Raw genomic sequence first — 27,870 nt, 5'->3', positions numbered from 1 at the left:
GGGGCTGACCCCCCAACCTCCCTCCTGGACAGGGTGGCTGGCCTGGCGGGGGCTGACCCCCACCTCCCTCCCGGATGGCGTGGTTGTTGGGCGGAGACGCTCCTCACTTCCCAGACGGGGCGGCTGCCGGGCGGAGGGGCTCCTCACTTCTCAGACGGGGCGGCTGCCGGGCGGAGGGGCTCCTCACTTCTCAGACGGGGCGGTTGCCGGGCGGAAGGGCTCCTCACTTCTCAGACGGGGCGGTTGCCTGGCAGAGGGTCTCCTCACTTCTCAGATGGGGCGGCCGGGCAGAGACGCTCCTCACCTCCCAGATGGGGTCGCGGCCGGGCAGAGGCGCTCCTCACATCCCAGACGGGGCGGCGGGGCAGAGGCGCTCCCCACATCCCAGACGATGGGCGGCCAGGCAGAGACGCTCCTCACTTCCCAGATGGGGTGGCGGCCGGGCAGAGGCTGCAATCTCGGCACTTTGGGAGGCCAAGGCAGGCGGCTGGGAGGTGGAGGTTGTAGCGAGCAGAGATCACGCCACTGCACTCCAGCCTGGGCACTATTGAGCACTGAGTGAACGAGACTCCGTCCGCAATCCCGGCACCCCAGGAGGCCGAGGCTGGCGGATCACTCGCGGTTAGGAGCTGGAGACCAGCCCGGCCAACACAGCGAAACCCCGTCTCCACCAAAAAAATACGAAAACCAGTCAGGCGTGGCAGAGCGCGCCTGCAATCGCAGGCACTCGGCAGGCTGAGGCAGGAGAATCAGGCAGGGAGGTTGCAGTGAGCAGAGATGGCAGTAGTACAGTCCAGCTTCGGCTCGGCATCAGAGGGAGACCATGGAAAGAGAGGGAGAGGGAGACCGTGGGGAGAGGGGGAGGGGGAGAGGGAGAGCTGTGGATTTTTTATAGATTCCCTTTGTCAGATTGAGAAAGTTGCCATCTGTTCCTAGTTTGTTCAGTGTTTTTGTCATGAAAGGGTGTTGTATTTTGTCAAATACTTTTTCTGTTGACTTTTTGTGTTGAAATCCACATTGGATTTCATTGTTTCCTAAGAAATAAGTAAAACTCATTTATTCCAAGTGATATTTAATAATATTAAACTCAATTAGAAAAGCAGCTTTGTGGTATTTGTCAAATGTTATTCGAAGCATATTCTGTTCTCTCTTAACCATAAAGGCCTAACCCCAAATATTTATCTGTTAATAATTTACACGAAATGATCGTGTAAATTTTTTTTATTCTGTTGATATGTGATATTTGACAAACCTTGGCAAAAGAATATCCATTGGCCAAGAATTTTTTTAATGACATTAATTTGTAAAATAAGATAATTTCATCTCAGTCAACAAATGAAACATTTAGTTAGTAGATTAATTGATGTTATACTGAGTTCCTCCCAGTTCCATCTGCATTCAAAACCCTTAACTTATAAATGTGCTGAATTTGTCAAGTTTTGAAAAACTTGAAACCTACACAAAAGTTAAAAGAATAGTACAATGAACATCCTAAAACCCCGTACCTTGATAGACCAATGTTTTACATTTTGTCAAACTTGCTTCTGCTCTTGCTAACAGCCTCCAAAACAGGCTGTTAATGTTTTTGGTTGTTGTTGGTTTTTTTTTTTTTAAGTCATTCTTTTTATTCAAAGTGTGGTTCTTGGACTAGCAACATCAGCTTCACCAGGGAAATGGTTAGAAATGCAGAATCTCCGGCAGACCTAGAGCTTTTGATTCAGAACTTACATTTTATTATAACAAGATGCCCCCATATGCATTTTAAAGTTTTGGGAGTGGTGGTCTACTCCTACTTCTTACTCTCCTGACCAATCATTCATCTGTCTTCTCCCTAAGTATGCTGTCCTCAGCCTGTTTTACATTAGAATTACTTGGGATGCTTTTTAAAAGTGACTACTGATGCCCAGGCCCCACCTCCAGCCTTTCTGGTTTAATTGATTTGCTTAGGAACTTAAGCATGAGTATGTTAATAAAGCTTCCTAGGTTATTCCAGCCTGCAACCAAGGTTGAGAACCACAGCCTCCGATACTTCCTCTGTTAAGGAGCATACTACTTTAGGATCGCGTATTCCATTTTTAAATAACTCTAATTGTTATAAATTTCTGTCTTATATTAAGGACTTAATGGGATTTCTCTAAGTAGCAATTATCTTTAATATATTTGAAAACCAATTGACTATGGTTACACAACATTATGAATGTATTTAAATAATACCATTGAACTATACACTTAAAAATGGTTACAATGATAAATTTTCTTATGTGTATTTTGCCCCAATAAAAAAATAGAAAAAAACCCAATTGACTGTAGTTTTTATTCAAATTGTAAACACACATTAGATATAATATGCTGTACTTAGATGCATTTTGTCCTACCTTAGAGCCATATAGTTTATCATTTTTGATAGATTGCCAACATTTCCATGTATTTCGTGCTTGTTCTTAATTAGTAGATTTATAGAGAAAATTATTTTTCTTTTCCTTCTCTCTTCTAGAGTTCTTCAGATGCTATATATTTGGCAAGGCATGTTGGTTTGCGTGTGGGAATCCCAGAGGAGACCCCAGCTCTCACGATTAATAGGCTCTGTGGTTCTGGTTTTCAGTCCATTGTGAATGGATGTCAGGTATGGACAACATTTTTTTAAATTCTCTGAAAATATGTTAATAGTTACTAGAAGAAATGTCCCACTGCAATATAACACTTTAGCTTTAGGGAGGATTGCTTCAGCCCTGGGGGTCAAGTAAACCATGATCATACCACTGCACTCCAGCCATGGGCAACAGAGTGAGACCTTGTCTCCAAAAAAAAGAAAAAAAAAAAAAAAGCTAATAATGGACCTGAAAGTGGAATAAGCCTGTCATAAAAGGACAAATACTGTATGTTTCTACTTCTTTGAGATGCCTAGCGTAGTCAAATTCATAGAGACAGAAAGTAGAATGGTGTTCCCAGGGACTGGTGAGGGAAAGTTAGTGTTTAATGGATATGGAGTTTCAGTTTTGCAAGATGAAAAGCGTTCTGGAGATGGGTGATGGTAATGGTTGCATCACACTATGAATACACTTAATACCACTGAGCTGTATACTTAAAAATGGTTAAAATGGTAAGTATTATATATATATATACTTCAATATTTTTAAAAGCTAATATGTTCATCATTCTTTCGAGTGCTTCCTACATGCTAGGCACCCTGCTAGATTTACATTCAATATCTCATTTAATCTTACAACCATCCTATGAAGCAAGAACTATTATTATTATTCCCATTTTACAGGCAAGGAAACTGATTAAAGCCATTAAGGTTACTCAGTCATAGAATTTGAACCCAGGTCTGTGAGTGTTACCTGTGAGGCACTGAATAAAGACCGTGAGGCAAGCAGGAAATCTCAAGAATTTAGGAGAGGATAAGGAAATGTATTTTATTTCAAAGGAAGTGAATGATGCTGTTAGTAGAAGTACAAACTAGTTTGACCTTTTTAAAGGACAGTTGGTTAAATACATTTGTTTCTTTGAGCGCAGAGAAGAAAGTGAAATCCAATTTCATTTGTAAAAGTCTTCATTTTATTACAAACAAAATAAGAGCCAGAGGCGTATTTTAATAAAACAATTTTCACATTAATTTGTTTCTATAACGATATATCTTAAATAGTGACCTCGGTTTTCCTAGTAATAATTTTAAGAACCATCAGGTTCATAGAGGCTCATTATTTGCTCCTTTTCTGAGAAAGGCAAACAGTGGAAAGTGTTGGAAGAATGAAGTGGTTTCCTTTTTATGAGTCACCTAGATTGAACTAGTTCTTGTAAATCTCTGTTCTTGTTCAGATACATCCATTAATGGGATAAATTTTTCTTTTGCCTTTTTAAAGGGTTTGTCCTTTATTATCTGCTGTACATTTATGCCAGATATTAATATCTGTTGATTTTCAAGATTTATATTGTGTTAAGAATTACTATTCTTAGCCACATGTAGGTAGGGCCTGTTACTCAGGCAAACATGATTGAAACCTTTTAGTTTTCTCCCCCTACATCTTGGTAATGGATACTTTAGCATTTGCTTTACAGTTACTTTAAAAGCATTTCCTTTTGAGACACTGTAAGCTACAGTACAATATTTGTTCGATTTACCATTAATTTGTAAAATCAGTGTTTCTTAATACATTGTTTGGGTATGGTAAAAGGAGTTTTTATTACTGTTTGTTTTTAAATAGGAAATTTGTGTTAAAGAAGCTGAAGTTGTTTTATGTGGAGGAACCGAAAGCATGAGCCAAGCTCCCTACTGTGTCAGAAATGTGCGTTTTGGAACCAAGCTTGGATCAGATATCAAGGTTGGAACCATAAAAATTTAAAAGAATTAGTTCTTATTAGCATTATATAAGTACTTTTAATAACATACCTTTTTATGGGAGAGAAAACTAATTTTGAAGCCAATTTCGTTGATGAGGATTGGCAAGATATGAATGATTAGAAGTTTGTAAACTATTTCAAAACTCTATTTTGGTGGTTAGTTTTGACATTTTAACCCATATGAAATTAGATTCTATCTATCTCAGCAGACCTCTAGTAGTATAATTATCCTGTGTAAGTGGCCATAGGCATGGGAGAGATGGAGGAAGGGAAGAAGTAGATTAAAAAGATAGACAAAAGAGTGAATTAATCTCACTACTAAACAATTAGTAATCTGAGTAATTAAATCTTTAACGTGACTTATAGAAGTTTTATTTCTGGGACAGTCTCAGAATAGATTTCTTCATCATCACAGAAAACATCTTTGAATACAGATTATATTGTCCCAAATCAAACAAAAACTGATTCTTTTATCTTTGAGAGCTACAACTTGAGAATGATGGTACAATACTGATAAAGAATGATGTTTTCTTCTCATTCCCATGTGAAAGGGCTACTGACATTTTATATTTTTTAGCATTTTCTATAGTAATGTTTGACTCCCACTGTTCACCCTGTTTCTCACCTGGCCTTTTTGGAAGTTGAAAGGAATGGGACTTAAGAGACTCTATGTGGATTTTAGCCACCAAACACATTTGAGATATCTTTTATGAAGACAGGTCAGTGAGTTAAATGTTGATGAGGCAGCAAAGTGGGGCACACTTACCAGAGACTAACTACTTGAATAATAATTAACAACCTTTCTGTAACTCTGGGAACCTGTCCCAAGATCTTTTCAGCCTCATAGTAACCGATAGAACCAGCTATTCCTGTCACTGAGGCACAGGATGAAAAAGAAAAACAGATAATACTCTTTATTACAGAGCTCAGGGCTGGTTTACAAAGATGGCTATAAGAAAACATTGCATGAAGACTCATTGTCAGGTTTTCTACAAAATATGACCTTGAGGATTTAATTTTTGATCGTAGGGTAACTTCTGTGATCTCACCATGCACGTCTAGTCCTGTTAGCTGTTCTTAGACCCCCACATTTAGAGAGGGACAGAGAATGTGTGCATTTTATTTTGTGACATTGAATGTTTTCAAAAACATTGCATGTTTTTAAAAAATATCCCATAACTGAATATGAATAGTGGTTATCAGAAAGTCTTAATTTTACTTTTGTTTATTGGAAGTGTTGATTATTTAAAGAAATTATAACATATTACTTTTAAAAGGTAATGCCTTAACAAGTCACTTTATTAATGTCTTTTAATAGCTGGAAGATTCTTTATGGGCATCATTAACAGATCAGCATGTCCAGCTCCCCATGGCAATGACTGCAGAGAATCTTGCTGTAAAACACAAAATAAGCAGAGAAGAATGTGACAAATATGCCCTGCAGTCACAGCAGAGATGGAAAGCTGGTGAGTGAAACTGGAAAGTATCAGTATCTATAGAATAAATATCTATAGGAAATATTTTCATCATTTCTATTATGGTTATATAATATTTACAAATCATACCTTTAAGAATTATTACATCTTTTCATTATTCCTTTGTCTTTAGATGATCAGATATTTTATTAATTATTGCAAAATTAACTAGGAATTTCTCTTTTGAAAAAGTTAGTACTACTTAAAAAGTGGTATTGCTACTTGACCCTAGATGGACCCTTGAGTTTTGTGCTGAACTGGTCCTGTTGTCAGTAGAACATTATGAGGAATACGATACACTCTGTCAGAGGTGATAGCTCACTGTGGCAACTGGAATATAGAGGATGTCCTCTCCCACAAGCCATATCATAATCATAAGAAGGGGTAATGTATTTGGAAAAGACCCACTGGGTCTTTTATGCTTTCCTTCTGCCACTCCTAATTAAGAATCATTGTACCTGACTCAGAGACTTAGAACTAGTCCGAGACTCTAGTTAGAGTGCCCTGGTGTAGCACAGCAGGTTGCTATAGAGCCGGTCCAAAACAGGCAAATGTGACAGCAGTTCTTTTAGCAGTGCAGCAAGTTGAAGAAATGTGATATTTAAAAAATTAAACTGTTAAAGCAAGTGGAAACTCTTATTTAGGAATATTAAATGCTTGAAGTAATGAGGATAAAGTCCATCTTAGCATTTCAGAAGGATAAGTGGAATACAGCTGATGCCATCTAACTCATCTGTGTTTTTTTACTTATATGTTCATAGTGGAAGAGGATTGGTCTAGAAGTCAAGAGTTATCAGTTCTGTTTCTACTTCTACCATGCACAAGTTATCAAGCTCAGTCATATCATTTATTCACTGAACCTCTGTAAGATAGAGATAACAATATTTGCCTTCCCTATTTATCTAATAAGGTTGTTTTAAAACCAAATAAGGGCATATAAGGAAAGTATTTTGCCAATTGTAAAGTGATAGGAAAATTAAGGTTAGTATTATTCCTGACCCTATTTCCAAAGCTATAGATTACTACAGTACATTCTAGTCAGTGGAGGTCAAAGTAGGTAAGATGTTTTACTTATAATTGTATTAGTGATTGCTCCCATAATTTCTTCAGGTTGCCTATCACTATTAAGTTTCAGTTAGATTACTTTGTGGCATAGACAACTTGGTAACTTTTTAATTGCTTATCTCACCAAAAGAAGTTTAAAAGGGGTATTAAGTCCATTTATTGCCATTACATCTATAGCAAACAGACAGATGCTGCTAACAGTCTTAGCAGTACCTGGTGAAAAAAAATTGTGGTTAAAAAATATAATTTTTAAAAATATAATTTTTAAAAGATGCAAAATGCATCTACATAAACACATGACAGTATCGTAAATCCTCCAATACGGAAGGTAAGTTGTGTAAGTAAATAGTAAAGACTCTATAATTTTTAAAAGATGCAAAATGCAACTACATAAACACATGACGGTATCGTAAATCCTCCAATACGGAAGGTAAGTTGTGTAAGTAAATAGTAAAGACTCAGGCTGAGCGTCGTGGCTCATATCTGTAATCCCAGCACTTTGGGAGGCCAAGGAGGGTGGATCACGAGGTGGTGAGTTCTAGGCTAGCATGGCCAACATGGAGAAACCCCGTCTCTACTAAAAATATAAAAAAAATTAGCCGGGCATGGTGGTGGGCACCTATAATCCCAGCTACTGGGGAGGCTGAGGCAGGAGAATCACTTGAACCCGGGAGGCAGAGTTTGCAGTGAGCCGAGACTGTGCCGTTGCACTCCAGCCCAGGCGACAATGTGAGACTCCATCTCAAAAATTAATAAAGACTCAATATTAAAGTAGACTAGACTGTGAGGAAAAGGTAGATCAGAAATTAAATTGAATAATATGTTTGATTTATTTTCATGTTTCTCTCTTTTATTCTTATGATAGTCTCTCTACTATTTTTCAGCTAATGATGCTGGCTACTTTAATGATGAAATGGCACCAATTGAAGTGAAGACAAAGAAAGGAAAACAGACAATGCAGGTAGACGAGCATGCTCGGCCCCAAACCACCCTGGAACAGTTACAGAAACTTCCTCCAGTATTCAAGAAAGATGGAACTGTTACTGCAGGGAATGCATCGGTTGGTATCACCACACAGATTAGCTTGAATTCTTCCTGGTGTGTTCAACAAAAATAATCATGAAGTATCTTGTAAATACTTTTTATGCCAGTCTTTAGTTGTTTAGCTTAAACTAATAGTGTTCATATTCAATTAATTTAGGTTTTCATAGTCCCACACAAAATCTTTTCATATTTATATAATACTCTTCTGATTTCTTAATTTTTTCAGAACTAAGAAATTTCAGAAACAAATCTATCTGGCTTATTTTGGTTTTCAAACTTTTTTTTTTTTCTCATGCATACAGTTTATCGTATTTCTTCTTACATCTACTCACATCTAGATAAAAGTTTTTCCTTGTTCTTTAGTAAAGTTGTATTCTGTGCCTTAAAAAATCTCCTTCATCCACCACAGTACCGCTTTTCTAATTGTATCTCACACTGTGCACTGGCTTCCTATGTACTGCCATATTCCTAATACTACTAGTCCATTAGTTCAAACCTTGATTAACTGGATTATTTTAGCCTTTAGTTAATCTAGTATTTTTATTTTCAAGGGTGTAGCTGATGGTGCTGGAGCTGTTATCATAGCTAGTGAAGATGCTGTTAAGAAACATAACTTCACACCACTGGCAAGAATTGTGGGCTACTTTGTATCTGGATGTGATCCCTCTATCATGGGTATTGGTAAGTTTATAGTAAAACAAACTGGTTCTATAATATTTCTGGAGGTAAGTCTTCTTTGGCATTCAGAGTCCTGAAAAAGTGGCCAAACCAAGGTCATCTGTAGAGAAAAGAAGATTGGTAATCAGTTTAAATAAAAAATCTTTATGAAGAACTGTCCTAGACACAATAGAAAAACCAAGACCGTGTAAACTCCATGGAGGAAGTAATCATATCTTAGTGTCCATTTGAGATTTAAAAAATCAACACACAGTAATTATATCTTATTGTTCCTTTGAGAGTTTAGAAATCAACACAGAAAATAACAGAAGAATTACGTGATCCTGACAAGATAAAAGAAATTATGAGATGGGAGAAATCCTGGGGTGAAACAGAGAAGGCTGTATGGAGAAGGTGGTATCGCAGCTCCTTGCTGGTTGTTTTACACACATTCAGTCTTCCCACGTCTCCAGTAAGGGAGACTTCTTTGTGAATGAGAAAATTGAGGCTTAGGGAGGTTGTCTTACAAGGTTCCAAATCAGTAAGTGACAGCCAGGGTGTGACTCCAAGTCTCTCTGAAATCAAGTGCTCTCTTCACTGTGAGTTAAACGCATAGTCTCAGGAAGTCAAATTAATATTCCTCTTGCTCAGGTGAGTATTAGCAAAATAAAGACTTATAATTAGATTGGTAAAATACTAGCTGGAAAAAATTTGGAAGTCCATAAACATGTATAGTCTTGGCTTAAAATATTTGATTTAGAAGTAGAACAAAGAGCTTTTTGCTGGATGCACTCCTAGGAACCACACATGATGCTGAATTTTAATAGTTCCTGTCATTCTCTGGGGGAACAGGGAACCAATTAGGTGCCTCACTTAGAAAAATAAAATTTGGTGCTCAGTAGCTTTGATATATCCCACCTACATATAACCTCCCACTCTAAGGAAAAGCCTGCCCTAGGGTATAGATTTCAGATTGTTTAAGCCTTTTTTGAATAACTAAATTGTTTTCTGAGGTGGGTTCCAAGAGAGGAGGAGGAGGATAACCTGTTACTGACCTGCCATCTCAGAGATCCTTCAGTGTAAGCCTACAGGTTCTACTCGAACAATACCACTTACACTGACTTGGGATTAATACTCAACCATATTTGCTGCCATGTCCCTCAGAGAAGACATATCTCTGTATAGAGTTCCTAAGAAAAAAAGCTGGCATGTTCATATTTTGTCATCTTTCACTATGTGTCTCAAATTTATGTCAGCAAGAACTGCAAGATATTTTGACACATATGAAAAGTCAATCATATTTTGACACATATGAAAAGTCAATCTTAAGCTTATTAGCTTTTGGCTATCCACTATTGGCAAAAGATAACTTTTGTCTTAGAAATGGAAGGTGGTGGAAAAATTAAACATCCGTATGTTGTTATGGCATTTATTATTTTCATATCTAGGGCAGTGGTTCCCAACCTCAGATGATTGTCAAAATCCACTCATAACCCCCACACCCTTAGATTTTGTTTCAGTAAGTCCAGAGTGGAGCCCAAGAGCAGAGTTGGTTTTGTTTTTTGTTTTTGACACAGAGTCTCGCTTTGTCACCCAGGCTGGAGTGCAGTGGCGTGATCTCAGCTCACTGCAACCTCATTCTTCCCAGTAGCTGGGATTACAGGTGCCCGCCCCCACGCCTGGCTAATTTTTGTATTTTTAGCAGAGACAGGGTTTTTCCACGTTGGCCAGGCTGATCTCAAACTACTGACCTCAGGTGATCCACCCACCTCAGCCTCCCAAAGTGCTAGGATTACAGGCGTGAGCCACCACGCCCAGCCCAAGAGCAGAGTTGGTTTTTTTCCTGCATACACCTAGATGCTTTTGATGATCAAACAAATGTATGTGACATGGGTTGGCTATTTTATACTCCTTTTTCAGTTTAACCTTATTTAATAGGTTCTGGTAGATTAGCATAGCCAGTGAGCCAAGAAAGTGTTGTTTTCCTTCCTTCTGTTCCTGGGCCTGAATATTTGCCCTAAAGTACAAAGAATGCCCCTGTGGTAGGATTGTCATTTTTCCTCAGGGCTTGAACAGAGCTGTACATTCCAGATGTCCCACTGTATCAGCTGCCCCCTTCATCTAGAAGTTTGGCTGTCACTTGTATATAGTGATGGGATTAAACAAAGTAACTCGTTGAAGCATCCCAGATGAATAAGTGGGGAGAATAAGTTATTAAGTATCTAGTGGGAACTGGTTTGTTAATCTAACTTACAAGAATAGTGGTCCTCAGTTCTATGATTACCTAATGACTAGCAATCCTTAGCCCTGCAGAATAGCTGCAGACCAAAAAAAAGGGGGAAAGCCATGACTTGAAAAGAATAGTACTGGTTCTGAGGAAATACACAGCTATAGAAAGACAGCACTCCCTGGAACTCCTCAGGGGTGGCAATAGTAGAGGTTGGTGGGTGGAACTTTGAGCCTCTTCAGCTGGAGCAGTCTGGCATTATCTATTACTTGGCATCATATGCAAAAAGAATTCTGATGCTTAAAGAGAAAAAGGTGGAAAACCCATTCAGAGTGCTATTGATGAGTAGCTTGTTGCCCAGAGAGATGCACAAAGTCGCACAGCTATTAGTGACAGGAACCAGGACTAGAAATAAGGTCTCCTTTTCCTAACAAGAATACTAAACCTTCCTGAAGTCCCAGTAAATAACAGTGGTCTGGGAAGAGTCCTTTAAAAATCAAGTTATGGCCTAGCATATTGTTACGGTGGATTCTGAGTTAAAGTGAAAGTACGAGTCATGCTTGCTGTGTTGTTTATGCAGACAAGGAAGTGTGTACGGTGGTCTGAACATTGTCCACCTTTTATGTGTCTGTCACCACTGTTGGCTACTTCATCCCCTCACCAGGCTGGATAACTGATGCTTTACTACTGACTACCCATCTCATTTTCATGATTTCGTGCTTTAGACATACAAAGAGAATCTGGAATCAGATCCTGTAGTAAAATCAGTAGCCACATGAAACTGGCATTTTAAATTGAAGTGCATTAACTGGATAGTCCTAATCAATAAGCACGTGGTTTGTTGTCCAAAGAGTATTTTAACTACGTGACAAAATAAATATTATATTTAGGTTTCATTATGCCTTTCTTGTAAAGACTGATTTTCCATTTTATAAGGTAAAATGCTTGTGAAACTTGATGCAGAATATTTGACTACTTGAATTCAGCAGAACATACTACATATTTTTCTTTGTAGACATTTTTGGCAGTTTCATTCTTTAAGAACAAGTCGAGAAGTAGATAATCTTCTCTACCCAAATTTTTTACCTTTTGAGAAAAAATATGGATTTACTTAAATTATGAGCAATATTAAACTCTCATTACATCATCAGAAATCTGGGAGCTAAAGTTTATTTCAGAAGTCTTATTAGATGGAGTTGCATTTCTTAAATTAGGAGTTATGTTTTATTTAAATTTCCTGCCTACCCTTGGAGTTGTAAACATCACCTTACTTCATAAAACCTTCCCTGAAGTGCCTCATAGTTTCCCATCTCTCTCTGTGCCCATGTGGAGATACTGCTATTTCTTGTCTTTTATCCAAATGGGCCTGAAAATTCAGAGTGTAGCCACAGTAACTTCTGTGCTGTGAATGCATATGGCTTGGATCCCAAGTAGAGCACTCAGTCTGCCTTGCTCTTTGATATCAATTATAATGTATTAATATAACTAAAATCCCATATATGGACTCCTTTGGCTGTTTTCAATCTTAAAGCCGTTTATGGTAGAACTTTTCATGTAATTCTCTTATCTGCAGTTTGAATGTATAAACAACTTTTCACCTTGGTTCCATTTTATTTTTATTATTATTATTTTTTTTTCTTTTTTAGAGATGGGGTCTTGCTGTGTTGCCCAGGAGGCTAAAGTGATCCTCCCACTTCAGCCTCCCAAAGTACTGAGATTACAGGCATGAGCCACCATGCCTGGGCCCTTTTTCTGCCTCTTTATGGTCACTTCATTTAATAGGTATGGTCAAGGTAGTAAGATTTGTGGCTACTAATAACTGCCGCATTATTTCTTCTTTACTTGGAAAGAAGGAGAAGCTTGATACATAAATATAAGATGACATTTATTTCTATATTTTTATAGAAGATTTTTATTATTATATAGGTCCTGTCCCTGCTATCAGTGGGGCACTGAAGAAAGCAGGACTGAGTCTTAAGGACATGGATTTGGTAGAGGTAAGTGTTTTTTTTTTTTTTTTTTTTTTTTAAACAACATGAATAAACCATGTACTTTTATAGCATAAATGACTTTAATTTGGTTTCATTGCTCTTTGAATTTCATTGTAGTTAGCCTTTCCAAATGATGTACATCTAAATAAATAGTACCTTCATTAGATGCCTTGTGTTGATACTTTTCCTCACCTGGTTAACATGCTTTACTTATATTTGAATATTCAAACTGCCTGATTTCTCTTACTCAAGTATAAATTCCTGGGAATTTCTTACTACTTTATAAAACTGTTACATTTTAGACTATTAACATGCCTGTTGAATATTAGATAAGGTGGGAGAAAAGTAACTTTAACTTAATAGATTAAAGTGAAAAAATATATGTAAAATAATTGACATAATAGAAAAGCAATATTTAGTGCCAAATCTACAAGTTTCTTGCCCTTCTCGCCAGATAGAGCCCCCTCCCTTAAATGTATCTTTGGCTTTTATACGATAGTTGTAGCTTGATTTGGGATGCACCTATCATAATTTTTGACACCGGAACTTAAATTTATTGAGTGATTTCTTTTTAAATGTTAGTATTGGAACTAAAGTGTTTTAAGCATAATTAAAAGAAGAGGTGGAGAAACATTTAAAGATGGTTATATACATTCCACACTTTTGGAATATTTGAAAATTTTAGGTGATTAAGCATGTGATGCCTGGCATTGGGAAATAACTAATAGAACAAAGGAAATCTATTTAACTTGATAGAGAAGGGGTAGGCACAGGTGTGATTTCCTCTATGATAATCTCTCACACAGGAAACCATGATTTCAGACAAATGGTTTATCCTTAAATCTCTTCCACTTTTAGCAGATCACAGTTCAGAGCCTCAAAGAGGCTGTTTAATTTATTATATTTGTGTCAGCAAATAGGTACCACTAAATTTCTCACTTTAGACTTCACATTTAAAACTATTAAACTATATCAACTTTGGGAAGTTGTTCATAATCATTTGGAAATGTATACATTCTCAAGGACATAACTCAGACCATAGTTTTCCTAGGTTCAAAAGCCTAGTTTCACTACCTATTCTAGGTCTCTTAGTACCTCCTTGAAGATGGCTCTGTATATAGAGTAGAAAGATAATGGTGGATCTAAGCACATATGAGGCACCATCTTGAGAGACCACAAAGTATAGTAGGAAAGAGCACAAGACTGAATTTTATCCCAACTCTGCAAAAGTTACCTTTCTTAGAATGAGTTTCCTTATCTATAAAATTCCTGAATTAAGATCATATGATAATACAGTACTATAAACTTGAAGTAAGGTAATTGCCAGTTTGTGTAAGTATAACATAATATACTTTTCAGTTCTGCCACATTTCAACATAGTAACTGTTCCCTTTATGTACGTGGCTTTGAAGGTTTATTCTTTGTTGTGTGTCAGCTTCTTGGAAGGATAGCTCCTAGTACTGCATAATAATAATAATACTTGCAACCACTTATTGAGTACTTGCCATGTTTCAGGTAATACACTGGACACTTAATACTCATGATTTTATCTAACTGTGACAGTGACTCTTAGCATGATACCACAGTCACATTTTCACACGCGGAAACGTGAATTTAAAGAGTTTAAAGAATATGCATAAGGTCACACCCTAACAAATGGTATAGCCAATATTTGAACCATCCATCCAGTTCTAAAACCTGTGGGCTTTCTACAATATCCCACTGTGTCTGGAATGTGTCAATTTATGGGATTACTGAGAAGTTCCTCTAAGGGATGCATTTGACTAAAAGTATTATTTAGTAAATATACACATTTTAAACCTGATAGCTTTATGCAGAATGATTGTAGATAAAATAACTTTGCGAGGTAATTTAAATAGGAAGAAACAGCAGACTTAGCTGTTGATAGGACTGGACCATTCTCATTTAAAAATTAGTTTGTGAGTAAGGATTTTTGTTAGTGCTCTAATTTTTGTTTTAAGGTGAATGAAGCTTTTGCTCCCCAGTACTTGGCTGTTGAGAGGAGTTTGGATCTTGACATAAGTAAAACCAATGTGAATGGAGGAGCCATTGCTTTGGGTCACCCACTGGGAGGATCTGGATCAAGAATTACTGCACACCTGGTTCACGAATTAAGGTATTTGCTAGAAATAGCTGCATTTCAGATTTGCTGTTTTTTATAGAAATGCATGGATTTAGGTTTCTCCAGAACACTCCAACATTTTTCATTCTTCTTCATGTCTCCTGCACTGGCTGTTACCAGGAACAAGTTACTTGGGCAGTGCTTTTCATCTGGTCTCATAGATGAGTCAGTCACCTTGTTAGTGGCTTTGCACTTAAGAACCAAGCTCTTCCTCTGTGTGTCCAGTCTCTGTGCCCACTCAGCTTGTGTTCACTGCATGAGCAGATAATGAGGCCCTGCGTCTCATGGCACTTGTATTTTAGTGCCAGTTACAGGAGTAAAATAAATCTATTTTAGAAAAAAAAAGTACTGAGTGAGTACTGATCTAGATGCCATAATTTATGAAATCTAAGCAAACTGACATTTGGGTCTAAGTTTTTCTTTTCACTGCTTGCAGGGTTCCAGGAGGAACCTTTTGGGTGTTTGGTGCTTTTCAGTTTTGATAGATAGTACCAGAAGGAGGAGCTCTTCTATTTTTGGAATATTTTGCTCTGTAGAAAAATTGCAAACAAAACCAAGTAAGTCAGGCTGAAAAATTACTCTGACTCCCTGTTAGGCCAGGGGAAATGTGACTCTTATTTCACTTAATGATTCACTGAGTTGAAATAGGTGATTGCCACATACAAAAGTAATTCCTGGATAATTTTCTCGAAGTCGTCATATTAGGAGTGAGGAGTACTTTAAAAGAGTCTAATTTTTATGAAAGGGACATGGATAGTTTCTAAATTATCTGCCCTTTCATAGGGACAAACTTTATTAATTACATTTCTTCTAAGATGCCGTGAGGCTCTCACACTATATAAATCAAATATATAAATCAAAGGAGCTTAATGTTCATCCCCTTCCCCAGCTTCCCATTTATGCAGTTACCTCCTCTTCTCACTCCTTTCCCGTAACACACACAAGCTTCTGTATGTGTTTCATATACCCTAAATCCACTCTGTAACCCTAAATCCACTCATCTCCTTTTTAGTTTGCCTCCCTCTTGTGGTGTTTTTTCTTTGTTTTTGTTTTTTGTTTTTTGTTTTTTTTGATTAAAAACTTTCAGCTTTCCAAAGTCTGTTGCCTGTTGTAATTATACCAAAATTGAGGACTGGGGAAAAGATTGAGCAGATGAGCTGAATAAGGATGAGTAATGCAGATGTGATTGTTATTAGTTCTATTTCATTAATCTGATTTTTTATTAGAGTAGATTTCAGTCACTGCTTTCTTTTTCAGGCGTCGAGGTGGAAAATATGCCGTTGGATCAGCTTGCATTGGAGGTGGCCAAGGTATTGCTGTCATCATTCAGAGCACAGCCTGAAGAGACCAGTGAGCTCACTGTGACCCACCCTTACTCTACTTGGCCAGGCCACAGTAAAACAAGTGACCTTCAGAGCAGCTGCCACAACTGGCCATGCCCTGCCATTGAAACAGTGATTTTGATCAAGCCATGGTGACACAAAAATGCATTGATCATGAATAGGAGCCCATGCTGGAAGTACATTCTCTCAGATTTGAACCAGTGAAATATGATGTATTTCTGAGCTAAAACTCAACTATAGAAGACATTAAAAGAAATTGTATTCTTGCCAAGTAACCACCACTTCTGCCTTAGATAATATGATTATAAGGAAATCAAATAAATGTTGCCTTAACTTCAGTTAATATTTTCCTGTCATTTATATTTTTAAAAATTTTAAATTGTGATAAGATACACATTACATAAACTTTACCATCTTAACCCTTTTTCAGCGTACAATTCACTGGTATTAAGTACATTCACATTTTTATACAAACAAACATCCCCACTTTTTATCAACAGAACTTTTTCAGTCACCACACATGGAAACAATAACTCCTGATTCTCCCATCCCCCATCCCCTGACAACCACCAGTGTATTTTGTTTCTATAAATTTGATGACTCGAGGTACCTCATAAGTGAAATTATAAATATCCGTCCTTTTGTGACTGGCTTATTTTACTTTATATAATGTTCTCAAGATTCATCCACCTTATGGTGTAGCATGTGTCAGAATTTCCTTCTTTTTAAAGGCTGAATAATATTCTGCTGTGTGTATAAACCTTACTTCCTTCTTCCCAGCTTAAAGGCCATCTTTCATCCTTTATTTTCTCCCTTTAAAATGCCCCCACAACACTTCCATTGCTTTATTTGTTTGTTCTAAGACTGGATATCTAGTAGGGCAAGGCCCTATTCTTGTTAACTTCATCAAAGAGCCACTGGAACTTTTAATTAAGATTAAATTGAATTTATGGGTTATACATTTATTGGGGGGAAATTTTTTTTTTTTTTTTGAGACGGAGTCTCGCTCTGTCCTCCAGGCTGGAGTGCAGTGGCGCGATCTCAGCTTACTGCAAGCTCCACCTCCTGGGTTCACGCCATTCTCCTGCCTCAGCCTCCCCAGGAGCTGGGACTACAGGCGCCTGCCACTACGCCCGGCTAATTTTTTGTATTTTTAGTAGAGATGGGGTTTCACCGTGTTAGCCAGGATGGTCTCGATCTCCTGACCTCGTGATCCACCCGCCTTGGCCTCCCAAAGTGCTGGGATTACAGGCGTGAGCCACTGCACCCGGCCTTTTTTTTTTTTTTTTTTTTTTTTTGAGATAGCATCTTGCTCTGTCACCCAGGCAGAATTGCAGTGGCACAGTCATAGCTCACTGAATAATAGATGTTAAATAATACTAGATGTTAAATAATAGTATCATAAGTACCTACACTGTTTCCTCAACCCTTTGCTTATATGGTTTCCTTCATTTGATTAAAAAGCTGGAGTGGCACATACATCCCCCTTTCTGTCATAGAGAGGCAGATGACAAGCGGCCCACCCACGGTTTGGGATAATGGACTAGTGGCAACAGGCAAGTCCAGCTTTTCTTGTTTGGTATCCTTACTGAGAAGAAGCAGGCTTCCTCTACTGTCATAAAAATATTAAAAAGTAAGAGCCCTGTATAATTTCTCATAATAAAACAATGTTTTGCAGAACATTTTGCTTTTTACATATTCTTCGTTTGTTGTAACTTATAATAAACTTTCTCTGTGGGATGAAATGACCAAGGCCACATGTTACCATCTTCTAGAAACACTAGTGATAGTTTATCAAGCCTATGAATTTCCAGTTGAAGAAGGAATTGTCGCCAATAGCTGAAGCAATCCGCTTCCCAGGGCATCTCCTGGCACAGGCCTTCGTAAAGGTTTATCGCTTTTCCCCATAAAGGTCTTGTGTAGTTTTGTTATCCAACTGAGACCTTTTTCCTATTTTCTTTTACATTTGATTATTGCTAATGAATAGCTTTTGGATATTATATATCTAGCCAGCTTGTGGAACCCTTTTATTATTTGAATCATGCAGATACTATCTCATTTATTTTTATTGCCTTTTTGCCTTGTGCTGAGACCACTGGTACAGTACTGGAGGAAATAAAATGTGGTAATGCTCATATTCGTTCCTCACTAAGTTGATGCTTACAGTAGGTTTCTGATTGATAGATAATGCTTTATCAAGGTCAGGAAGTTTCCTTCTATTCTTAGTTTTCTTAAGGACTTTATGAGTGGTTCATTCATTCTTCACTCTAATCTTACTTGGCTGCCACCACTTAAGCCACAGTTCTCTTGCTCATGCCACCCTTTATGTTCATATTGCCAGAACTAGTGGAGATCTTTCTGTCTTCACCTTATTTGACTTCTCCAAAACATGACCCAGTTGACCACTCCTCCTTGAACTGACTTCTGTTCATGTCTCTGCTTTTCCACTGCCTCTCAGGCCATTCTTTTTCATCTTCTTAGGCAGCTGCTCCACTGCTGTGAGTTTCTTGGGATTGGTTTTTGGATTTGTGGCGATTTCTTTCTATGATTCTAAATACCATCACATTTGGCTGGGTGTAGTGGCTCATGCCTGTAATCCCAGCACTTTGGAGGCCAAGGCCAGAGGATCACATGAGCCCACGACTTCAAGACCAGTCTGGGCAACATAGTGAGACCACATCTGTACAAAACAAAAAACCAGAAAAATGAGCTGGGTGTGATGGCATGTGCCTGTAGTGCCAGCTGCTCAGGAGGCTGAGGTGGGAGGATTGTTTGAGCCCAGGAGGTTGAGGCTGCAGTGAGCCGTGATTGGGCCACTGCACTGAAGCTTGGGTGACAGAGTGAGACCCTGTTTCAAAGTACATACATATATACATACATAATATATCATCACATTTACATCCCAGCACTGGTCTCTACCTCCAGACTCCTGTAGCAAACTCCCGTCTTGACTTTTCTCACAGATGTCTTCTTAAACATGCCCTGAGCAGTAACTTTTATCATATCCCACTTAACCAGCTCCCTCTTCAAGTTCTTCTCAGTGCCAGTAGCTCAAGTCAGAAATCCAGGCATTTCCCTCAGTTCTACCGTCTCCCTCACTCTTCATCTCCAGTCTATCAGCAAGTATTATCCGTTCTTCCAAGATACAGCTCAAATACATACGTTTCTTCCCCTCTCCACCTCCACTACTGTGGTCCTAAGCCACCAGAATCTCTTGCCTGGACAACCACAAGAGCTTTTAGAGGCTCCTACCTCCATTCTTACCCCTCTTCAATCATTCTCTAAGAAGCCATCAGGAGCATCTTTTAAAAACTCAAACTATGGTGACTCTAACGTGATCTCAGGCCACTCCTCTAGCTCCCAGTGCTTCAGACAAATGGCCTTTCTGGGGACGGCTTGCACACCATGCTCTTTCATGCCATAGGGCTTTGGCAGATGTTCTTTCCTGTGCCTTTCTGGGCCTGGGTCCTGCTCACCAAGTCTCAGATGCTTCCTCTTCAGTCAGGTTCTCTGTTCACCCTAAGTTCCTCGCCCTGAGACTTTCCACTGTAGCACCCTGACCTTTATGGAACTTTCCTGAATTCATATTCACTTAGTAGTCCATTTACTGTCTCACTCCCTCATTAGACTGTAAACTCCATAAAGGCAAAGACTTCATGTGTTTAGCACAGCGCCTGGCACATGGTAGATGCACAATAATGTTGTTGATGGAATGAGTGCTTGGATGGATGGGTGAATGGATAGATGGACAGATGATGTTTGAAGAAATTATAGCATAAAAATTGCTTAATCTTCAAAGGATTAAGAGATGGATGGGGCCGGGCACAGTGGCTCACACCTGTAATCCCACCACTTTGGGAGGCTGAGGCGGGTGGATCACCTGATCTCAGGAGTTCGAGACCAGCCTGACCAACATGCTGAAACCCTGTCTCTACTAAAAATACAAAATTAGCTGGGTGTGGTGGCACATGCCTGTAATCCCAGCTGCTCAGAAGGCTGAGGCAGGAGAATCACTTGAACCCAGGAGGCAGAGGTTACAGTGAGCCGAGGTTGTGCCTTTGCACTCCAGCCTGGGCAACAAGAGCAAAACTCTGTCTCAAAAAACAAAAACAAAAAGATGATGGATAGGAGGCAGGACTAGATTACAGCTCCCACTCAGACGGATGGAGCAGTATGTGGAAACTAACATCATGAACTTTTGCTCCAAGAACTGGCAGGAACATACCAAGAAAGCTGAGACAATCCACAGACCCCTTTGTGAAGGAACTGGATCACTGCTGCAGGCTCCCTGAGACACCAAAAAACCGTAAGTCTGCTTGCTTTCTCAATGGGAAGGCTCGTGGTCTGGGGCAAGTTCTCAGCCCTGGTCTTCGGCTGTCTGAAAATAGACTCGGTGCTGTTGGCAAGGCATGGTGGGAGTGAGACCAGCCTTTAGGACTGTGGGCTGTGTGGAAGCAGGGTGAAGCCTGTGACTGCTGGCTTCCCACCACTTCCCTGACGACCTGTATGACTCAGCATAGGCAGCCATAATCCCCCTGGGAACATAACTCCATTGGCCTGGGAACCACACTCCCATCCCTTACAGCAGCTGCAGCAAGCCCTGCCCAAGGAGAATCTGAGTTCAGACATGTCCAACCCTGCCCCCACCTGGGGTCTTTCTCTACTTGCCCTGGTAGCCGAAGACAGATGTCATAATCTCTTGGGAGCTCTCTGGCCCTGCCCACTGCTTGAGAAACCTGAAAACCGGGTGTCCCCAGGGCAAGTTTGCATCCTCCCTATAATACTGCAGCTGATATGTTCTTGAAAGCACCACCTCCTGGCTAGAGGCCAACCAACACAAACCAGCACACTAAACAAAAATACAACCAAGGACCCTCACAGAGCCCACTTCACTCCCCTGCTACCTCCAACTGGAGCAAGTGCTGTTATCCACGGCTGAAAGACCTGAAGACAGATCACTTCCCCGGACTCTTTGCAGACATTCCCCGGTACCAGCCCAGAGCCTGGTAGCTTCACTGGGTGGCTAGACCCAGAAGAGCAAAAACAATCACTGCAGTTCGGCTCTCAGGAAGCCCTATTCCTAGGGGAAGGGGGAGAACACCACATCAAGTAAGCACCCTGTGGGACAAAAGAATCTGAACAGCAGCCCTTGAGTCCTAGATCTTCTCTCTGACATAGTCTACCCAAATGAGAAGGAAACAGAAAAACAATTATTGTAATATGATGAAACAAGTTTCTTTAACACCCCCAAAAGATCACACCAGCTCACCAGTAGTGGATCCAAACCAAGATGAAATCTCTGAATTGCCTGAAAAAGAATTCAGAAGGTCGATTATTAAGCTAATCAGGGAGACACCAGGGAAAGGTGAAGTCCAACTTAAAGAAATCAAAAACATGACATAGGATATGAAAGGAAAAGTCTTTAGTGAAATACATAGCATAAATAAAAAACAATAATGACTTCTGGAAACCAAGGACACACTTAGAGAAATGCAAAATGCACTGGAAAGTCTCAGCAATAGGATTGAACAAGCAGAAGAAAGAACATCAGAGCTCAAAGACAAGGCTTTCAAATTAACCCAATTCATCGAAGACAAAGAAAAAATAATTTAAAAAATGAACAAGCCGCCAAGAAGTTTCGGACTATGTTATATGTCCAAACCTAAGAATAATTGGTGTTCCTGAGGAAGAAGAGAAATCTAAAAGTTTGGAAAACATATTTGAGGGAATAATCGAGGAAAACTTCCCCAGTCTTGCTAGAAATCTAGACATCCAAATACAAGAATCTCAAAGAACACCTGGGAAATTCATCACAAAAAGATCATCACCTAGGCACATAGTCATCAGGTTATCTAAAGTCAAGACAAAGGAAAGAATCAAAAGCTGTGAGGCAAAAGCATCAGGCAACCTACAAAGGAAAACCTATCAGATTAACAGCAGATTTCTCAGCAGAAACCCCACAAGCTAGAAGGGATTGGGGGGGTCCTATTTTTAGCCTCCTTAAACAAAACAATTATCAGCCAAGAATTTTTAATCCAGCAAAACTAAGCTTCATAAATGAAGGAAGATTCAGTCTTTTCCAGACACATGTTGAGAATTTGCCACTACAAAGCCGGCACTACAAGAAGTGCAAAAAGGAGCTCTAAACCTTGAAACAAATCCTCAAAATGCACCAAAATAAAACCTCCTTAAAGCATAAATCTCACAGGACCTAAAAAACAATAACACAATGAAAAAAAACACACAGGTATTCAGGCAACAAATAGCACAATTAATAGAATAGTACTTCACATCTCTACACTAACGTTGACTGTTAATGGCCTAAATGCTCCACTTAAAAGATACAGAATGGCAGAATGGATAAGAATTCACCAACCAAGTTTCTGCTGTCTTCAGGAGACTAACATAACACATAAAGACTCACATGAACTTAAGGTAAGGGAAGGAAAAAGATATTCCATGCAAATGGACACCAAAAGCAAGCAGGAGTAGCTATTCTTACATAAAACAAAACAAACTTTGGAGCAAAAGAAGTTTAAAAAGACAAAGAGGGGCCGGGTGCAGTGGCTCATGCCTGTAATCCCAGCACTTTGGGAGGCGGAGGCAGGCAGATCACAAGGTCGAGATCGAGACAATCCTGGCCAATGTGGTAAAATCCTGTCTCTCCTAAAAATACAAAAATCAGCTGGGCATGGTGGTGTGTGCCCATAGTCCCAGCTACTTGGGAGGCTGAGGCAGGAGAATCACTTGAACTGGGGAGGCAGAGGTTACAGTGAGCCGAGACCTCACAACTGCACTCCAGCCTGGTGACAGAGTGAGACTCTGTCTCAAAAAACAAAACAAAACAAAACACAAAGAGGGACACTATATAATGATAAAAGGACTAGTCCAACAGGAAAATATCACAGTCCGAAATATATATGCACCTAACATTGGAGCTTCCAAATTTATAAAACAATGACTACTACACCTAAGAAATGAAATAGATGGCAACACAATAAAAGTGGGGAACTTCAGTACTCCACTGACAGCACTAGACAGGTCATCAAGACAGAAAGTCAACAAACAATGGACATAAACTATACCCTACAACAAATGGACTTAAGAGACATTTACAGAACACTCTACCGAACAACTGCAGAATATACATTCTATTCATCGGCACATGGAACATTCTCCAAGATAGACCATATGATAGGACACAAAACAAGTCTCAGTAAATTCAAGAAAATTGAAATTATATCAAGTACTGTCTCAGACTACAGTAGAATAAAATTGGAAATCGAGGAGCCAAGATGGCCGAATAGGAACAGCTCCGGTCTACAGCTCCCAGCGTGAGCGACGAAGAAGACGGGTGATTTCTGCATTTCCATCTGAGCTTTGAAGAGAGCAATGGTTCTCCCAGTACGCAGCTGGAGATCTGAGAACGGGCAGACTGCCTCCTCAAGTGGGTCCCTGACCCCTGACCCCCGAGCAGCCTAACTGGGAGGCACCCCCAAGCAGGGGCACACTGACACCTCACACGGCAGGGTACTCCAACAGACCTGCAGCTGAGGGTCCTCTCTGTTAGAAGGAAAACTAACAAACAGAAAGGACATCCACACCAAAAACCCATCTCTACATCACCATCATCAAAGACCAAAAGTAGATAAAAACCACAAAGATGGGGAAAAAACAGAACAGAAAAACTGGAAACTCTAAAAAGCAGAGCGCCTCTCCTCCTCCAAAGGAACGCAGTTCCTCACCAGCAACGGAACAAAGCTGGATGGAGAATGACTTTGATGAGCTGAGAGAAGAAGGCTTCAGATGATCAAATTACTCCGAGCTACGGGAGGACATTCAAACCAAAGGCAAAGAAGTTGAAAACTTTGAAAAAAATTTACAAGAATGTATAACTAGAATAACCAATACAGAGAAGTGCTTAAAGGAGCTGATGGAGCTGAAAACCAAGGCTGGAGAACTACGTGAAGAATGCAGAAGTCTCAGGAGCCGATGCGATCAACTGGAAGAAAGGGTATCAGCGATGGAAGATGAAATGAATGAAATGAAGCGAGAAGGGAAGTCTAGAGAAAAAAGAATAAAAAGAAATGAGCAAAGCCTCCAAGAAATATGGGACTATGTGAAAAGACCACATCTACGTCTGATGGGTGTACCTGAAAGTGATGGGGAGAATGGAACCAAGTTGGAAAACACTCTGCAGGATATTATCCAGGAGAACTTCCCCAATCTAGCAAGGCAGGCCAATGTTCAGATTCAGGAAATACAGAGAACACCACAAAGATACTCCTCGAGAAGAGCAACTCCAAGACACATAATTGTCAGATTCACCAAAGTTGAAATGAAGGAAAAAATGTTAAGGGCAGCCAGAGAGAAAGGTCAGGTTACCCTCAAAGGGAAGCCCATCAGACTAACAGCGGATCTCTTGGCAGAAACCCTACAAGCCAGAAGAGAGTGGGGGCCAATATTCAACACTCTTAAAGAAAAGAATTTTCAACCCAGAATTTCATATCCAGCCAAACTAAGCTTCATAAGTGAAGGAGAAATAAAATACTTTACAGACAAGCAAATGCTGAGAGATTTTGTCACCACCAGGCCTGCCTTACAAGAGCTCCTGAAGGAAGCACTAAACATGGAAAGGAACAACCGGTACCAGCCGCTGCAAAATCATGCCAAAATGTAAAGACCATGGAGACTAGGAAGAAACTGCATCAACTAACGAGCAAAATCACCAGCTAACATCATCATGACAGGATCAAATTCACACATAACAATATTAACTTTAAATGTAAATGGACTAAATGCTCCAATTAAAAGACACAGACTGGCAAATTGGATAAAGAGTCAAGACCCATCAGTGTGATGTATTCAGGAAACCCATCTCACGTGCAGAGACACACATAGGCTCAAAATAAAAGGATGGAGGAAGATCTACCAAGCCAATGGAAAACAAAAAAAGGCAGGGGTTGCAATCCTAGTCCCTGATAAAACAGACTTTAAACCAACAAAGATCAAAAGAGACAAAGAAGGCCATTACATAATGGTAAAGGGATCAATTCAACAAGAAGAGCTAACTATCCTAAATATATATGCACCCAATACAGGGGCACCCAGATTCATAAAGCAAGTCCTGAGTGACCTACAAAGAGACTTAGACTCCCACACATTAATAATGGGAGACTTTAACACCCCACTGTCAACATTAGACAGATCAACGAGACAGAAAGTCAACAAGGATACCCAGGAATTGAACTCAGCTCTGCACCAAGCAGACCTAATAGACATCTACAGAACTCTCCACCCCAAATCAACAGAATATACATTTTTTTCAGCACCACACCACACCTATTCCAAAATTGACCACATACTGGGAAGTAAAGCTCTCCTCAGCAAATGTAAAAGAACAGAAATTATAACAAACTATCTCTCAGACCACAGTGCAATCAAACTAGAACTCAGGATTAAGAATATCACTCAAAACCTCTCAACTACATGGAAACTGAACGACCTGCTCCTGAATGACTACTAGGTACATAACAAAATGAAGGCAGAAATAAAGATGTTCTTTGAAACCAATGAGAACAAAGACACAACATACCAGAATCTCTGGGACACATTCAAAGCAGTGTGTAGAGGGAAATTTATAGCACTAAATGCCCACAAGAGAAAGCAGGAAAGATCCAAAATTGACACCCTAACATCACAACTGAAAGAACTAGAAAAGCGAGAGCAAACACATTCGAAAGCTAGCAGAAGGCAAGAAATAACTAAAATCAGAGCAGAACTGAAGGAAATAGAGACACAAAAAAACCCTTCAAAAAATTAATGAATCCAGGAGCTGGTTTTTTGAAAGGATCAACAAAATAGACCACTAGCAAGACTAATAAAGAAAAAAGAGAGAAGAATCAAATAGACGCAATAAAAAATGATAAAGGGGATATCACCACCGATCCCACAGAAATACAAACTACCATCAGGGAATACTACAAACACCTCTACGCAAATAAACTAGAAAATCTAGAAGAAATGGATAAATTCCTCGACACATACACTCTCCCAAGACTAAACCAGGAAGAAGTTGAATCTCCAAATAGACCAATAACAGGAGCTGAAATTGTGGCAATAATCAATAGCTTACCAACCAAAAAGAGTCCAGGACCAGATGGATTCACAGCCGAATTCTACCAGAGGTACAAGGAGGAACTGGTACCATTCCTTCTGAAACTATTCCAATCTATAGAAAAAGAGGGAATCCTCCCTAACTCATTTTATGAGGCCAGCATCATTCTGATACCAAAGCCAGGCAGAGACACAACCAAAAAAGAGAATTTTAGACCAATATCCTTGATGAACATTGATGCAAAAATCCTCAATAAAATACTGGCAAAACGAATCCAGCAGCACATCAAAAAGCTTATCCACCATGATCAAGTGGGCTTCATCCCTGGGATGCAAGGCTGGTTCAATATATGCAAATCAATAAATGTAATCCAGCATATAAACAGAGCCAAAGACAAAAACCACATGATTATCTCAATAGATGCAGAAAAGGCCCTTGACAAAATTCAACAACCCTTCATGCTAAAAATTCTCAATAAGTTAGGTACTGATGGGACGTATTTCAAAATAATAAGAGCTATCTATGACAAACCCACAGCCAATATCATACTGAATGGGCAAAAACTGGAAGCATTCCCTTTGAAAACTGGCACAAGACAGGGATGCCCTCTCTCACCACTCCTATTCAACATAGTGTTGGAAGTTCTGGCCAGGGCAATCAGGCAGGAGAAGGAAATAAAGGGTATTCAATTAGGAAAAGAGGAAGTCAAATTGTCCCTGTTTGCAGATGAAATGATTGTATATCTAGAAAACCCCATTGTCTCAGCCCAAAATCTCCTTAAGCTGATAAGCAACTTCAGCAAAGTCTCAGGATATAAAATCAATGTACAAAAATCACAAGCATTCTTATACACCAATAACAGACAAACAGAGAGCCAAATCATGAGTGAACTCCCATTCACAATTGCTTCAAAGAGAATAAAATACCTTGGAATCCAACTTACAAGGGATGTGAAGGACCTCTTCAAGGAGAACTACAAACCACTGCTCAATGAAATAAAAGAGGATACAAACAAATGGAAGAACATTCCATGCTCATGGGTAGGAAGAATCAATATCGTGAAAATGGCCATACTGCCCAAGGTAATTTAGAGATTCAATGCCATCCCCCTCAAGCTACCAATGACTTTCTTCACAGAATTGGAAAAAACTACTTTAAAGTTCATATGGAACCAAAAAAGAGCCCACATCGCCAAGTCAATCCTAAGCCAAAAGAACAAAGCTGGAGGCATCACACTACCTGACTTCAAACTATACTACAAGGCTACAGTAACCAAAACAGCATGGTACTGGTACCAAAACAGAGATATAGATCAATGGAACAGAACAGAGCCCTCAGAAATAATGCCACATATCTACAACTATCTGATCTTTGACAAACCTGAGAAAAACAAGCAATGGGGAAAGGATTCCCTATTTAATAAATGGTGCTGGGAAAACTGGCTAGCCATATGTAGAAAGCTGAAAC

At 39.4% G+C, this 27,870-nt stretch overlaps 1 protein-coding gene across 3 annotated transcripts in view; it reads left to right on the top strand.

Annotated features, from left to right (window-relative positions):
- The window catches only part of ACAA2 (acetyl-CoA acyltransferase 2), a 30,545-nt gene extending 13,921 nt beyond the window's left edge, over positions 1-16,624 (top strand). For all 3 annotated transcript variants that reach the window (XM_003827210.5, XM_008952562.3, XM_055102736.1), the window contains exons 3-10: positions 2,495-2,623; positions 4,206-4,322; positions 5,660-5,807; positions 7,766-7,941; positions 8,477-8,606; positions 12,736-12,806; positions 14,783-14,937; positions 16,201-16,624. In XM_003827210.5, the coding sequence (XP_003827258.1) occupies positions 2,495-2,623; positions 4,206-4,322; positions 5,660-5,807; positions 7,766-7,941; positions 8,477-8,606; positions 12,736-12,806; positions 14,783-14,937; positions 16,201-16,285 (1,011 nt within the window). In that variant the 3' untranslated portion in view covers positions 16,286-16,624. The remainder of the gene's footprint in view (positions 1-2,494; positions 2,624-4,205; positions 4,323-5,659; positions 5,808-7,765; positions 7,942-8,476; positions 8,607-12,735; positions 12,807-14,782; positions 14,938-16,200) is intronic.
- Positions 16,625-27,870: the final 11,246 nt, after the last annotated feature.

This window comes from Pan paniscus, chromosome 17, assembly GCF_029289425.2.
Source record: "Pan paniscus chromosome 17, NHGRI_mPanPan1-v2.0_pri, whole genome shotgun sequence".
NCBI lineage: Eukaryota > Metazoa > Chordata > Mammalia > Primates > Hominidae > Pan > Pan paniscus.
This window is presented reverse-complemented; position numbering and strand designations above follow the sequence as displayed.